We start from the raw sequence: 15,966 nt of genomic DNA on the forward strand, positions 1-15,966 counted from the left end.
ATTTATGTTGTCCCACTGGTTTATCATCACATACTATCTGCCATGGACTTGGCACACCCTAGCTTTTTATATTCAGTTATGTATAATAATATTCCATTCTCCTCTGAATCAATGACATATTGGAATGTTTGCTGAGTGGCTAAAACATGTACAGATTTTTTTAAGTTCTATGTAGAAACATATAACATAGCTGTAAAAAAACCTAGCTAGTTAAATGGATTAAACTCTAAATCATTTAATCTCTAAAGCTTTGGGAAGTTAAGTAGTGTCAACTAGGAGAGTTCCTCCCATGAAAATCTTAGCCAAACTGGGCGGGGCGGGAAATCTCAATTATAGCTGATTATCAAATAGCTCAGTTGTGGACACTTACACTGTAAGGATTGTAGTTAATACCACTCAGTGGAGGCATAGATTACAAGTATTTAAAGTTATTTTCAGTTTTGATTTCATTCTACAAGATATTTTTCCACCATTCAAATTGATATAAACCAAATTAAATTGTTGAGCTTTTTAGCACATGAGATGTAATATTATTACTTTTTCTGTGGATTTGGACTACCAGAGTGAAATCACTGATAATAAGCATTGCTTATTTCTCCACAGACCAAATAAATACATTTCCATGGTTGTATTTGAAAGATATGTTGAGAACTGTATTATAATCGGTAGCACAAAGGGAAGGAGATCTCTGACAATGAAGACTTGATAACACACCAAGTCATCTGCAATCTTCCTGTAATAAAAACTTTGTATAAAGATTAGTTTTACTGAACTAAATGTCTCAATGAAAATGACCCAGAGACAGAAAAGTGTGATAGATCATAGTACATTATATTGACTTCAGTGTTTACAACAACCAAGAAGTGGTCTCTGAACATTTATGATTTTGCTTTACACATTCCAAATGCTCTTTCTGGAAGCCCTCATTAAGTCCATGTTAGTAGAATCCCAACAGGAGATCCAAGTAATTTCCTGCTTGCTCCGGAAGCCTATGGAGGCTTCTTATGCACTAGAAAATGGTGTATTTTATGTTAATTAAGTGTAGGAATGTGGCCCCTGTTGATGGAGTTACCAAATTATTCTTTGTCTGCTTAAAAAGGCAAAAATCCCAAAAGTTTCTTTCCTCAATTTGGTAAAAAGACACCTCATAGGACCTTTGGGACTTCACCTCAGACCTGGGGTTGCCCAATTGGACAGAGGCCAAGAGGTCCCACCTAGGTGATTCACTAGAAAAAGAAGAGAACAAAGGAAATAATCGTGGGGTGTTTTAGCAGGAGCAAGGACCTCTTGCCCTGGCTCAGGTTTTTCTCTCTAAGAGCTTTGTTATTTTGCCTTTTATTAAACCTTTTTCTTTTTCTAATACTACCTCAGAAGCTATCCTGCTAATTTTTGTGCCATTCGGGATGGTTGAGCTATCTCAGGTGTGATGGGTTCTCTGAGAGCTTGTAAGACCCAGCTCAAAGAGTAAACACACCAATTAAGAGACATTAGGTGTTTAATTTTAAAAATATTGTGTAGATGAACACTGTATTCAGCCATGACATAAACATATCAAGGGCAATTGCAGGACAATGGAAAATGTAACAGAAATCTGATGTATCTGCTTTTCATTAAGTCATAAATTTCCTTTCTCTACTTGTATTTTTATTTTTCATTGATAGCCTCAACAAAGAAACAAATAAAAGCCCACTAAAATAAACAAAACATCCAAAAAACCCTAAACACAAAAATTGCAATAGCAAATATGAAAATGCACCTGTTTCCAGGAGGACTTATGAGAGCTTATGTTAACCATCCACATAAGTAGATGATTTGACGTTCTAAGCAAATGAACCCAGATGCCTGGAAAAGTTCTGAATCTATTACTTGCTTTGGACATGTATAACTTACAAAAACAGGTAAGAGGAGGAGAGAAAGACTGGTATAAATGAATATTATATGAAAACTTTTCACATTATGCACATCATAAACAGGGAATTTTTCCCTTCCATAAATTAGTTTCACTTTTATTCCCAAACTGACTCTCAGTTTAGAACCCTGATATTTTTTTAATCAAAAACTTAAGCAGTATGTACTATTTCCCTTGCAACTCAGTGACTGGAAGAAATGACAATCCTGGAATAACAGTATGATACCATAACAGTATACAATTCTAATCAGTAATAGAATTATACAATAATGAGGCTGTTAGGTTGTGGGTTTGCCTTCCAATGCATTTATTAAACAATCATCACTCTGCTGGATTATGTAATAGGAAAAGTCTGTGTTATTAAATGAGGAGAATTAGAGCTACAATGTCTCTGTCAGATAAAAAGAGTCTGTGTGAGAAAAATTGTGGAAATATTCCAGTATGAGGTCTTGAAGAGTTCCACGATGGCATGAGGAGAAAAGTTGCCCTTTCTAAAATTTTTAGAACAGATGCAGCTCCTACACAAGCTTTGAGTACAGTACATAGTCTAAGCTCCATGGAAAAGATGAGAAGGCAAGGTTTTAGGTTGTAGATTGAAGGCTCAGAGATTCCTTATACCAGCAGCAATGCTTTCATTCCATCATTTGCACTGCTTGAACTACACAAGTCTAGTTAGGCTTGTTCAGAAAAGATGGAAAAAAGTGACATCATATCTTCTCTTTGTCAGTGCACCCTTGATAAAGGATTATAGACAATTTTCCCTTGTTCCACAGATCCTTCCCCTCTGTTGCAAGACAGTGCCTGTTTGTGAATGCAGACCTTCTGCAAAGTTTGACCCGGGCTGAAGAAGGGACATTCTTCACATCTAGCCTCAGGGGTGGAGTGGCAGGGCAGCGAGCCAGCATTCAGTCCCCTGGCAAAGAGCTTGCTATGCTTTTATGCGTTACTTCTATATACAAAGAGACTTAGTTTAGCTGTCTGCTGTTCAAGAAAAAAGAGTCTCTATAAGTTTCAAAATAGCTGACAAATAGTGCTTCAGTTCCTTCACTGATGTGTGGGACTCTCCCTCCCATGTAATATACATCAGCTATTGGAAAATTCCAGGGAGCTGTATCTGGGTTCTGTGTGGAGCAGCCCTATTTTTTGAGGGGTATTTATAAAACCAGCCAATTTACAGGCCACTAGCCAATTTATAGACTACTTAGGTTCATCTCAAGAAACAAAGTGTCTTTCAAAGACAATTCAGAATGAACTCTGTGGGTTCTGTATTACTTTCAATCTACGTAAAGTGAAGAAAAGGGCCATGAAACCATAGCAGCAAGTGATCACTGGGGCAGTAGTGCTGACACAAAATTGACTGAATGCATACAGACTGAGGGAGGTTAAATATATACTTGTTTGATAAAGAACAAGGCTCTGACATATTGCAGGCAGGACATCTCCAATAAATCTACAGGGAGAATGAAGTTAGGGCATAGCTAATTTAAGGGAGGCAGATACATAACACTACTAGACTTACTTTCCCTAGCAAAGTGGTTTTACCTGGAAAGAAAATTAAGATTTCTAGGGATAACAGAGCTGCATTTTATAAGACTTTATTAAAAACAGTGTCCTTAGGTACACAGGTTGAAAATCATATGCATTCAAGATACTAGATACACAGTTTACATTAATAACAAAGAAGAGAGAATTTTATAATTTTTTATACTTAAGGACTGGATATTATTGCAATTCTTGACTATTTTTTTCTTTTAAAATATATACTTTTGTACTCTTCTAAAAGCACAACAGAATCCCTTGATATGGTAAGTGCTACTTACACTAATTGCTATTCTCCACAAGGAAACAGGGAGGAAATAAAACAGTGATGTGGAGAAATAGCTACGTGACAAGAACCCAGCTAATCTAAGTCCTGCACCTGCAAGGACACTGTCCTTGAGCATAGCTGTGTTACCATAACAAGGTGTTGTAGTTGAGAGACTAGAGACATGAGAAAAAGCAGATTTAACTCCTTTGGAATGAGGAAGCTGATATCTAGAATATAACCAATGGATTACTCAGCTTGCAGAATATGTATGAGCTTATTACTTGTTGTGCATAAAAGTTTGATGCTCTTTTCAATAAAGGGAGTTTGCTGATTCTCATATTGAGGGTCCCGAGCCTCCCTGCGCCGTGAGACAGTAACTCATCTAGATAATTGGTAACCAGGTTACATCATCCTCACTGGTAACTTAAAAAGCAGATAAACAGCAAAGCTGATATGCAGAACAAAGCAATTTTGAATTCAAGGGTGATCTGAACCGAGACAAAAGTAGTAATATCTTAATGGCAGAAATTAATACTCCAGACACAAAAGGCCTCACGCTGTTGAAAATTTCTCAAGAAGTCAGTATGCTTCCTGACTTTTACCAAAATAAAGACCATGTAAGCATTTAAAAGAAGAGGTGGGCTGCAAGGGAAAGTACTAAAAATTGAGGCTGTTAAGAACTCTTGCAAAGTGCACACTGTTAGAGTCACCTTTATGGCATGTGCATTAAAGCAGTCTCAACCACAGAACAGCTGCATCTGTTCCCTTCAGAATCTTGACTTCTTCAACACACAAAACATAACACTTTTACTCGGGGCATGAATTAGGGTTTGGTAGCAGAAATAAGAAGCACTTCTTGTGAAAGAAATCAGAAGACATAGAAGCAAGTAGATACAGTGGATACTTAGTGTAGATACAGGCAATAACTATAGTAGAAGTGAAGGGAAAAGAGAAATTTTTAAAACATTTAAAGTATGATTCTTTCTTGCCTCTGACAATAGAAGTTTCTGTGCTCTGATGGGAAAATCACCCAATTAACATTTCTAAGAGATGCTTGCCAACAGGTGTCTTTACTACATTTTCTAGTTGATCCACCTCATACACTTTTAACCTTTAACTAATTAACAACTAACATTTTTAATGTCAAACTACATTATGTTTACAGTTAAAACCAAAGCTGCATGGAGATGAGCATGTAACCTGCAGCATTCAGTACACCTTGAGCTTTATTTCAAAACAGGTACTCAAAGGAAGAATTGCCTCCTTTTCTAATAGTTAAGATTAATTATTTTCAGTGTTTCATTAACTGAGTATCTAAAAGCAGCATTTGAGAGATGACATTATTTAAAATTAAGCAGGAGAATAAAAAAAAATAGAGAAATACATTGAAAGCTAAATATTTTTCCAGGGCAAGTCTTAGCTCTTAGCAACATTAAAGAAACCATTTAACAGCAAAGTCTTCAGTAGATCAACCTGTAATTGATTTGATGAAGTTGCCACCAGGAGGATATCTGCCACTAATTACTTAGAAGTAGGGAGAACCATAAACAGATGTCTTGAACTGCGTAGAAGATTTTTCTAAAGCTAGTTTTATTCTGTGTTGATGTTATTTGCCTTTGACAACTATTAAGCGAGGCAAATTGAACATAAAGGGTTTTTTAAGTTAAAACTGAAATACTATTATTGCATGAAAACCCGTCATCAAATTTATTGAAAAGTCTACTATCAAGATTCTCCTGGAGAAGACAGTCATGGCCTAAGCAGTAAAACTATACATAACATATATGAATTTTCATGAGAACATATGTTATGCATAAAATGAATGCATAGTGATTTTTATTCAGGTTTTAAATATATTAGCTGGCTTCCTGCTATGTCCAGCACTTTCCGATGCTGTTCAGAAATACTTTTTTCCTTTAAATCCTAGTTTTTTTCAAATAATTTTGCACAAAATAAGTGACAGGTAACAGTAGCTTAGCTGCTATTTTTTGTAGCAAAGAGTTAAGGCCTTGAAAATCATCCTTTATAATAAAAAAATTATTGTTAGATCATATTAAATCTTTAAATAGGTAATCATCCATTGCCAACTACTTTCCCGTGGTTGCACATTTACAAACTGTATCATGGCAAAAAAAACTCTCCAGAACATCCATTCCTCTGGTAAAGGATCTCCTTGACTTGAGTGTTGGGGAGGATGAAACAAAAAAGCCTTATAAATATGACTGCCTGGCAAAAGATTTTTAGAATATAGAAACTATAAGCAACACTGAAATGAAAGCAACCTTTGAGATACCTTAGTTGCTGAAAAACAATGATGTGACCAGCTGAATGTAATCCCCCCTAGAGGAAACAATTCCCTCTGAAAGCAGGCAAGCCTAAGAGTCAGAGCAGGCCCTGCAGCTTGGCAGATGGGGCCCAAAGAATAAGATTTAGGGTTTAAAACGTAAACGTAGTATAGTAATGTAGTGATTCTTATAGGTTGTATGGAAATGTTATAGGATATGCATGCTGTAGTAGATTGGTTAATGAGAATCTGAATATTCAACACAGAAGATTTATCGTATTGTAACGGGAACTTCTCTCTCTCTCTCTCTCTCTCTCTCTCTCGCGCGCGCTCTTAATCTCTTTGTTCTCTTATCTCTTCTCACTCTCTCTCCTTTTGTCCCGCGCTCTTCTTCGCGCCCTTTTCTCTCTTTGTTGCATTGTCTTCTCCTCTGCACTTCCTCACCCCTCCTTTCTACATGCTCTCCACTCTTAAACCTTTGTCTTCAACTCTCTTACACTTTAAGCCTCTCTTCTTTTGGGCCTGCTCCGAGCTGCGGCTGGCAGCTCCCAGCAGGGCCCTTCACCCACGCCCTTTGCAATAAACTGCAGGTTATATGACTTAGCTTCAAAGAGATCTCGTCTCCGTCCGTCCCAACTGTGCGACCCCCCCCAGCAGCTCCTACACTTGAGCACAGCTACTGTCAAGCTCTATTGTCAGCTTCATTGGCCTGGAAAGATGGCAACATGGATATCACCTGTCTTTCCTGAGATGGAAATAAAACCTGCTTAAAATCACAAAGAACTCAAGTTTCCTGATAGTAGTATTTTGATGTCATCAAATATTAGCAGAAAGATTGAGGAACATTGAAACCAGGCAGAGAGAGAACAAGAGCAGGATAGCCTCAAACACTGAGCTGCATTTCCTCTTATTTCTGTGACACAGCTGCCTAAGTGCTTCACACTAAATTTGCACAATGAATGTGAACATAGGACTCCCGTTGGCAGTTAAAATGTGGAAGGTATTAAATATTTCTTGGATAATTCTTCATTATTCATTTGTTTTTGGTGTGATTAAAATAGGACTGCTAAAATCTGTTTCTCTTACTCGCATGTCTAAATTCACCATTTATGTCCTACTTATAAACCACTGTTGTGTTAGTTGCCTTCATACACAGTTCATTTTCACATTACTTGGGAAAGAGGGATACCTTACCAGAAATGGTTCTGTACAGCTCTGATGGGCTGCTGACCTTTTGGCTGGAGGGAATCTGCTGATGGCATGGTGGAGGTGTTGTCATTAGGGGAGAGGGGAAAGGACAGTTCCTCTTCAGTAACAGTGAAAATGTCAATAGTGCTATTTAAATAAATAAATAAATAAATAAAGACATTTTCTTACCATATGTCACCTCTGGTGACAGAGGAAAAGTTGATGTGAATGTGACAGCTTCATTTCCATCTTTTATTGCAGAGAAGATGCCCCCATCTATTTCATCTTGGTAATGTACAACCATCATCTAATAGAAGACACAAAAAAGCAAAATTACAGTGTGATAATTCTCACTTAACCCTATGACACAGTGGGGCATTCTTCACCAAATTACAGAAGATTTCTGTAATCAGATAAAATGCAATCTACTGTTCCAGCAGAGAGATTGTTGAACACTGAAAACATGCAAACATAAGAGACATCCAAAACATGCAAAGAAAAATCCATCCTTATACACTGCATTGCATTACTTAGGTAAATGCAGTTATTTGTTCTTATTGCCATGATGCAACTGCCCAATTGCTTCACATTAATTTTGGACACAGAACATAAGACTTCCTACTGGCCACTCACTTCAGTATTAAGTGAAAAATTCTTGATTGTTTACCTCCTTGGTTTTCCCTCCAGCAACCGGTGGTCTTGGAATTACAGCCTGGTGACTAGCAGACTTCATCCATCCACACCTGTTATATGATGATTCCCCAGGAATATCATCGTCATACTGCCCAACACTTAACTTTCTGAGCCTTTTCCCTGTTGCATCATCATCTTGCATACCTGTTGCTGAAAACAGGCAAGCTGGTTAAGAAACTAGTTTTTTTCAGTCAGAACTGTTAAAACAAACTTCACTATTCTGTCTGTAGTGACTATAATCAAGAATGTTCAAACTGTTTTACAAAACCACATAGGTGGGGAAAAGACACCAGTTGTAGTTTCTTTGCTGACACCAGTTGCAAAATATTCACAGTCCCCTTTGTTGTAGAGGAGTAAGTTAAGCAGCATGTATGATGCTCATTTTTGAAGTGATCACTCCAAGTGCAATCAGAAGAGCAAGACAGCAGGGGCCGCTACGGGCACTCCAATGGGAAGCACCTCTTGCCATTTCTGACACACAGTGGCTCTGGGCAGAAAAACCATTGCTGCTGCCCAAAGCTGCGTTTCCCCCTAAAACAGATCCTGGCCCTTATAAACTCAGTTCACTGTACACCTTTTGTGACACACATAGCAATCACACTTAATCACAAAAATTAGATATTAGCTACACACAGAAGCTGTAAATCCTTTTGAGGAACAGCACAGAAGAGTAACCTTAACCAGCAGAACGATCCAGAATATTCAAGTATATAAAGCACTATTTTTTTCTAAAGATGTTATTAAGAGCACGTCACGATGCAGAACTATGATTAGCAGGATTTTATACATGGTCATCTACTTCAAACAGCAGGCACTTCCAGATTACTCTGCAACAATTGCTTTCTCTACCCTTCTTAAAAATCAACAACAAGGATCCGTAGAACTTACTGAGTAGTCACAAAAACAACCACATGCATAGCAACTTTTCAAATACCCCTCTGAGAGCTTCTATGGTCTATATATATATGCAAAAAGATCTTTGAGGATTAGCTGTTTCTCTTAAAAGAGTTGAGTATTTCCCCAAGAAGTTACTTTAATGCTTGGTGTAATTTAAACTTTTACAGTAATTTCCAACAGTAAATATGTGTTGTTGAAGCACATCGCCTACAGACCCTGATCATGGAGCCATAAAACTAGGAGTTCAAAGTGTGTCCTTGATCTAAACCAGCAGGAGGGCTTAATCAGCAACTTGGGTAGAGAAAAATGATAGCATACACCTTACACATCAATTTCCTAATCTGAAGTAGCTGATAAAAGCTAAGGTATAAAATCTGGCATGCAGCATAGGCCTCTGTGTTAAAGACATTCGACCTTGATTACACTACACAATTATAAAGCATTAATGCACAAATACATTTCTGTATAGTGGAACAGTTTTTATTCAAGCTTGAAACAGAGACGGGGATTTTAGACTAAAATCCATGATACTTAACTGATTCTGCATTGACATATGTATGTATCAACCTGAGTAACTTGCTGGCAAGTAGGGGCTTATCCTAAAAATATTAATAAATCTCTTGTTAAACTACAGAATTAGACACTTCCAAAAAATCCATCTCTGATAGCATCCAAGCAAATGTTATAATAGCTACTACTGAAGCAAATACATAAATGCATAAAACCATATTAGTAATTTTTGAAAATTCCACCAATAAGTTAAATTTCAGGGTCGAACTACAGCCAGTTATTAATTTTATCAAGTTAATATTTACAAACCTAGTGAAAAAATCACAACCGATATTCTGAAAAAAAACCTGAGATTTTGAAAAAAACACAACTGAGATTCTGTTTTTATGGTTGCCACAACCTGGAAAACTCAAAAACTTTTTAAGCATCCATATTTAACTTTTTTCCCCCAACTTTCCCCAATTTTTATGTGTGGTCCCTCATTAATGGAAAGAGTATGTGCTGAAGACCCTGTGAGCAAACTAGATGCATTACTCAAGATTTTCAAAGCCAGAAAAGGACATGAAATCACAAATATCTTCTAAACCTCTTACATGATACTAAACAGAGTGAATTCTACTGAAATTGCAGACATTTAAGAATGTAGACTGAGTTGATACTATTCCAGCATTTACCAACATTTGCATTGTATTTCCTTTTTTATTAGTAATTTCTGTAAAGAAAAATGAGTGGGAATCATTGCAGAATCTCAGACGATCTGCGACCAGATACTCCCAGTCCCGCCACTTCTCCACAGGCAGCAGTAGGACCAGGAACAGCACATAAGAGTTTCACTCCATCTGTAACCAAGTTACAAAGGCATAGACAATTTATTTCAGAATATTTCTCTTAGTTAACATGGCCTTGTAGACTACTTTATGATAAAAAATATCTATCTTTTGGATGGGTCAAAAAAGACCTTTGAAATTTAACACAAGTTCTGCTTGTCATACTAATGAGAGGATTTCATAATCAATAATATTGGTACACTCATGAAGCTAGCAATTTCTACAAAGTTAATGTAGTCCTCAGAAAGCTATAAAGAGGTCTCTCTGGGAAAATGGATATTCTTCTTAAATAGACTGAAAGAGCTTTACATACCAAATTACCACTAGATGCTGCACAACACAGAGGAGAAGTTGAGCTGATGTATTTCAGTAAAGCTTAAAGCAAATAAATCTAAGAGATTAAAATTAAATGAAGGAGTAAGCACAAAATTACTTCTACTTAGTTCATTTGTTTCAAAACTTTACTTCATAATACTTAGACTTATATTTTAATATTTTAGGCTTACTAATTTGAAAGGAGCCTTTTACAGTGTAAGGTGTCAGTTCCCAAGACTTCCTAGAAGTTACAAAAGTCATTTTTGTTCTTATGATTTAGCTTAAAGTTTTGGCAGAGCTTCATAAATATCCCAGAAGCACATATTTATTTCTTTGAAAGCATTTCATATACTGTCCTTTCTCTCTTTTCCCAGGTGAAAAGTAATTTTTCCCTACAAAAGTAGTTTTGTTTTGCCCAATGAACAAATAATAACATTCCAACATATTGGCATCAGAACAACATCAGGCACTTACCTCATCAGATGGTTATCACCATGCAAAAGCTACAGCTAACCAGTGGTTAAAGGTTAATCATTGTTTGGTTTCTTTAACTGCTTAGCTTTCCTCAACTACTATTGAGACGTATTTTTAATTATTGGAAAGAAAACTAAGTTTAAAATGCTAAGTTTAAAATCTTGTCTCCAGTGGCTTGTCAATAAGACTGCTGTATCTCATTTATTAGCAAATTATCCAACTGGTTGCAAATATAATTCCTTGTGATAGCATTGAAATATAAATGTCTGAACTTGTGAAACTGACTTTAACCACTTGAATTCCAATCATCAATACAGCAACAGTTAAAATCTTTTTCTCTGGATATAGCTTAAGCAGTGTTAACTATATTATTTCACAGGCAGATTTTCACTTACTTAACTTCATTTATTGTCTAGCAGGATTTTTGGAATCTGCAATTCATTTCAATTCTAATCCTTTCACAAGAGGAAACAGGTAACATCTATACATTCAAGAAAATCTGACAAACTTTTAAGTGGTTTAAGAAAATTATATATTTTTTTGGAGAAACAAAAGGAAAACTTACTAGGATATATGCTTAATCAACCAATCAATACAACTTAACACACTTTGCAGATAGACAAGCTGGAATTCATTGCTTTTGTACAAACGTTACACACAGAGAGGAAAAGATCAAGTGCTTGCACTTCAAGTGAGCTTCTTACACAGCTCCAACTGGTGTGGAAAGCTAGCATGACATAAGAAGCTCTACCCACAGAGCAATAAGATGCAGGGCTCTGTTGTGAAAGAAACAGTGAAAATTTCTACAAAACTGGTCTTCCAGTGTGCCTTTCACAGACCTCAGCAGAAGTCATTAAGGCTGAAAAACACTCTGAGGAGAATTGTGTTAGCATTCCAGAAATTCCAGAAGCCATGCCTACACAGCAGTTTAAAAAGACCTATCCATTACTGTGAAACAAGGGGATACAATGCAACATGAGGCTTAAGAACGCAACAAGGAAAAAGAAGTCTGTAAATTAACTTGTAACAGAAGAGCTTTCAGGGATTATCCCACATACTAAAAATGTTACCAACAACACTATCCAAAATGAAAGTGATCTCCTCCTTTGCCACCATTTATCTTCTACAAAGTTTAAGATTTCAAAAGAAGGCATGTAATGATCAAGCTTTCAAAACAGCTTTATGCTTAAACCATAGCAAATCTACTTTAAGAAATTAGAATCAGCTTTAGCATCATTATGACATACTGAAAGAATAAGTATCTTCAAAGACAGCACGACAAAACTTGAACTAAATATTACTGTGGTGGAAAAAGAATAATCAAATATATAGCTAGTTGAAAAACAAAATCTCAGAATATTCTGAGTTGAAAGAGACCCAGCAGGATCACTGAGTCCAAATCTTAAATGAAGTATGAGGATTTAACCCATGACCTTGGTGGATTAGTGATGCAAGTACTAAACAAGGATCTTGATATGCTCAAACTTTCAGATTCCCAGATCTTTAGCAACACTGTTTCAAAACTATTAATTAGAACAAAAGCCAACTATGCTGTGCCAGTGATACATTTTAGAAAGGTTAAGGCATTGAATGTAACACAAAATGCTGAAGTCAGAAAATTCCTTTATTCTTGAAAAAATACCAAATAATTAGCAATTGCTAACAAGCAAACTATTCTTTTTAACCCCAACTTTTAACAGCTAGTAGACTAGGAGTGTAAACTCCTTATAACCAATTAGTCTAACAAGCAAATGAAAAGGTCTAAACTCTACCCCAAATTCAAGTAGACCATCAAGCATAGGACACAGCAGCTTTGCAGATCTGTCACTTTAGTTTCATAGTCCATTTACATTATGCTAAGAATGGGAAGCAAGCCCAGTGGAAAATCCAGACTGGTATCTCCAAACCCATACCATAATGATGATACACTCAGGCCCACATGCTGAAAATTACAAGACTCTTAAAAATTTGTGGTATAAGTACATGACATAAATTAAAAATCATTGTGCTGCTAAATGTAACTAAAATTCAATTTTTAACTGTAGCTTTAAAAGTTATTTAATTTAGTTTAAAAATTGAATCTAGTTCAGTTATAACTTAAAACTTCAATTTTTACCTTTAATTTACCTAAAAACTCAAATTTACTCTTAACCACTGTAAAATTAACTCCCAAGTCAGGCACCAAAATTTTCCTGACCAACAGAAATGACAAGTTTTGTAGTGTATTTTACATACAAATAAGGCAGGTGAGAAGATTGACAAGCTTTGTTTTTCTCTCACTTCACAATTTATTTCAGAGGGACTGTGCTTACCCACAGAATAGCACAGTAAATGGGAACATCTGCCACAGTTCAACGCTTTTTAAAAATGTTATTTACTAAGGTATGCAAAAAGGATTTCTTTTTCTCTCCTTTGTCTGCAGAGACACTAGTATGATTTACAATATTGTATCTTGGGCCATCTCCAAAGGTTTATTTTTGATAGAGGAAAGATCTGTGAAGGTATTCCAGACATGTAATCAGACCCTAAGCCACCTCAGTTTTATTCATTTTGCATTATTTTTTTGAGAGAGGGAGGCTTTGTTTAATGCTCAATTCTGTGTTGAGCTGATAAACTCCAAGTGAAATATAAGACTGTAAGAATTGTGTATCTGTGTAATTCATACAGTAGGTAACCCAGGGAAGTTTTGAGATGGTAATTTCAAACACCATAACTCATGCATGAAGAAGAATTAGAATTACCTGAGAGCAACAATATAATTTCAACCTTATGGCAAATATAGAACCTCTCTTTCTCATGCTGGCAAATTTAGATAGAAATGCATATCTTGGTCACAGTCATTGAAACAGGCTGCCCTAAATATTGAATGCATGTGTTTCTGTGTTCTGCCTTCACTCGATCACACAATTCCTCACCTGCATGTAATACTTTTCTAAAGATGCAAATTGTAACATTTTAACAGTGAAAAGGTGGAGTACACAGATGAGACATGGGTGACAATGATGGTAGGTTATAATGAAAATGGGTAAAAACATTTCTGTCCTCTACATTTATTAACAAATTCCTGCTTTTACAGTTTTGTAGATTGAAGCAAAACATTGATTTCACTTTCCTTTTTTACCAAACAAGCATAAGCCTTGTGGTAAAAGATGGCTGATTTGAGAAAATAAGTCTTACTAATATCTTTATTAGTAGACTGAGGTCATGTGTTAATTATTAGGCATAAAAGAATGTACAGAGAGTGAAGTAAATGGGGACTATAAGGCTGAAAGAAAAGCTTATATACACATCAAAATTTTTTCATACAACAAACTTCCTGTCATTTAAAATTAAGCACTACTACAGCACTGTGTTATTAGTAAACAGCAGCTTCATTCACTATCAGAAATACATCTGTGCATAACTCAGCTCATATAAATGATAAAAATTGGAAAAATCTTAATAAACAGTGTGCACTGATTCATCTCTGATAAGCAACACACATGACACTGAAGGAGAGAAGAGGTCATCAACCATTGTTCTGCATGGTTCATAAAGATATGTCCTAGCAAAAAGAAATTCAATGATCCAAAAATGCTAAGCACTTAATGCAAGAAATAATTTCAGACAGAGCCCAGAACTCTGCCGCATGGGCAGTCAGTAGTTTGTGCCAGGTTGACCTATGCTAAGGATACATGTGTATAAAAACATCTAGGAAGAAGCATGAAAGGAGAGGTAGTTGCCTATCTGTCAGTCAGTGCAGAATCATATAAGCAAACAGAAGCAAGAATGCACCACAATGTACATCCCAGCTGACACACATTTCATTCTTAGGAACATTCTTCCAGCTTTGCAGGGCACTGGAAACATGCACGCGCTTTTAAGCTATGTATTTTCTGCAGGAAACCACTCATGCAGGAAACCAGATATTTCCACCATCCTCCTGTAACGCAACCCTCAAGTTAGACACACACCATGCATCACATTGATCTCATTCACCTCCAGCACTGGGCGCTCCTCCCATTGAAGAGATTCACGCAGAATGTCTCATTCGTCCAATCAACCTCACTCAGACCATTCAGTCCGGATATGCCAACACTCTTTATCACAGACCAATTCGTTCTATTAATATACTTGTTAGGTCAAGAACTGTTTAAGTCACAAAGTATAAAGCTCCCTCTAAAACCTGACTCTGTAAAATCAGACATTGTGAGCAACTGTTGTTTTCATTATCCATTATTAATTGCTACTTCTTCATCCCCATGGCAGCCAGCATTTCTTTGTGCCATCAATTACGGCTCCTGTGCTGCACTAGTTTAAAGAGCAATTTAAGTGCCTTGGATGTTCCCCTACTTATCCTAATTCTATAAAATTCTACGAGTCTACTCCAAAGTAAGATAAACCACATTCAACACATTCTGGAGTATGGCTTCTCCTCCCAGCTTTATGCATCAGCAATCTTGCTGAGGAGGCACTCTACCCTTTCATCCAACTGATTAATAAGTTAAAGAAGACTGGATTTAGACCCCTGAACTACAGGCATCTGTAGACTGTGCCACTGACAACAACCCTCTGAGACCTGATATGCAGCCAATTCTCAATCCAGTGATTCAGAACAGTGGTGTATATAGAGAAAAATATTCCAGTGTTCCTTCTTCTTAGTATTCATTCAGGTAAATAGCTTTTTCCCCATGCTGGTTTGTGTACACCATGCATGAATAAATGTATGATTCTGTATATTTCAGTGGGGCAAGTCCAGATATGTAAATATATAAATTCTACAAGCACTTAGAAAATCAGTATGTGCTGGTGACCTCCTAGTCTCAAGCAGAGGTGGCAGCATGCCACATATTTGTGTTGTTTTACCTCTAGAACCCTGAGTACTTTTAAAATCAAGCTCTTGCTAGTATAAATTGATTGTTACTTGCAGAAGTCAGAAATGGAACATTTTAGCACTTGATATAAAGACAAACTTAAAAAATTATTATTGTTCTAAAGCTATACAAATTATTTTTCTAATTTTGTTTGATTAAAGGCTATTCTTATGTTCCTGACTACTAGTCTTCCATCTTCTACTGTGCCG

At 36.4% G+C, this 15,966-nt stretch overlaps 1 protein-coding gene across 1 annotated transcript in view; it reads right to left on the reverse strand.

The window, feature by feature from the left end:
- TNS3 (tensin 3) overlaps positions 1-15,966 on the reverse strand; it is a 116,875-nt gene that overhangs the window by 47,570 nt on the left and 53,339 nt on the right. The window contains exons 13-14 of the mRNA XM_058817778.1: positions 7,856-8,031; positions 7,378-7,495 (exon numbers count right to left, since the gene is read on the reverse strand). Of these exons, the coding sequence (XP_058673761.1) occupies positions 7,378-7,495; positions 7,856-8,031 (294 nt within the window). The remainder of the gene's footprint in view (positions 1-7,377; positions 7,496-7,855; positions 8,032-15,966) is intronic.

This window comes from Ammospiza caudacuta, chromosome 1, assembly GCF_027887145.1.
Source record: "Ammospiza caudacuta isolate bAmmCau1 chromosome 1, bAmmCau1.pri, whole genome shotgun sequence".
In the NCBI taxonomy this organism is placed as follows: Eukaryota; Metazoa; Chordata; class Aves; order Passeriformes; family Passerellidae; genus Ammospiza; species Ammospiza caudacuta.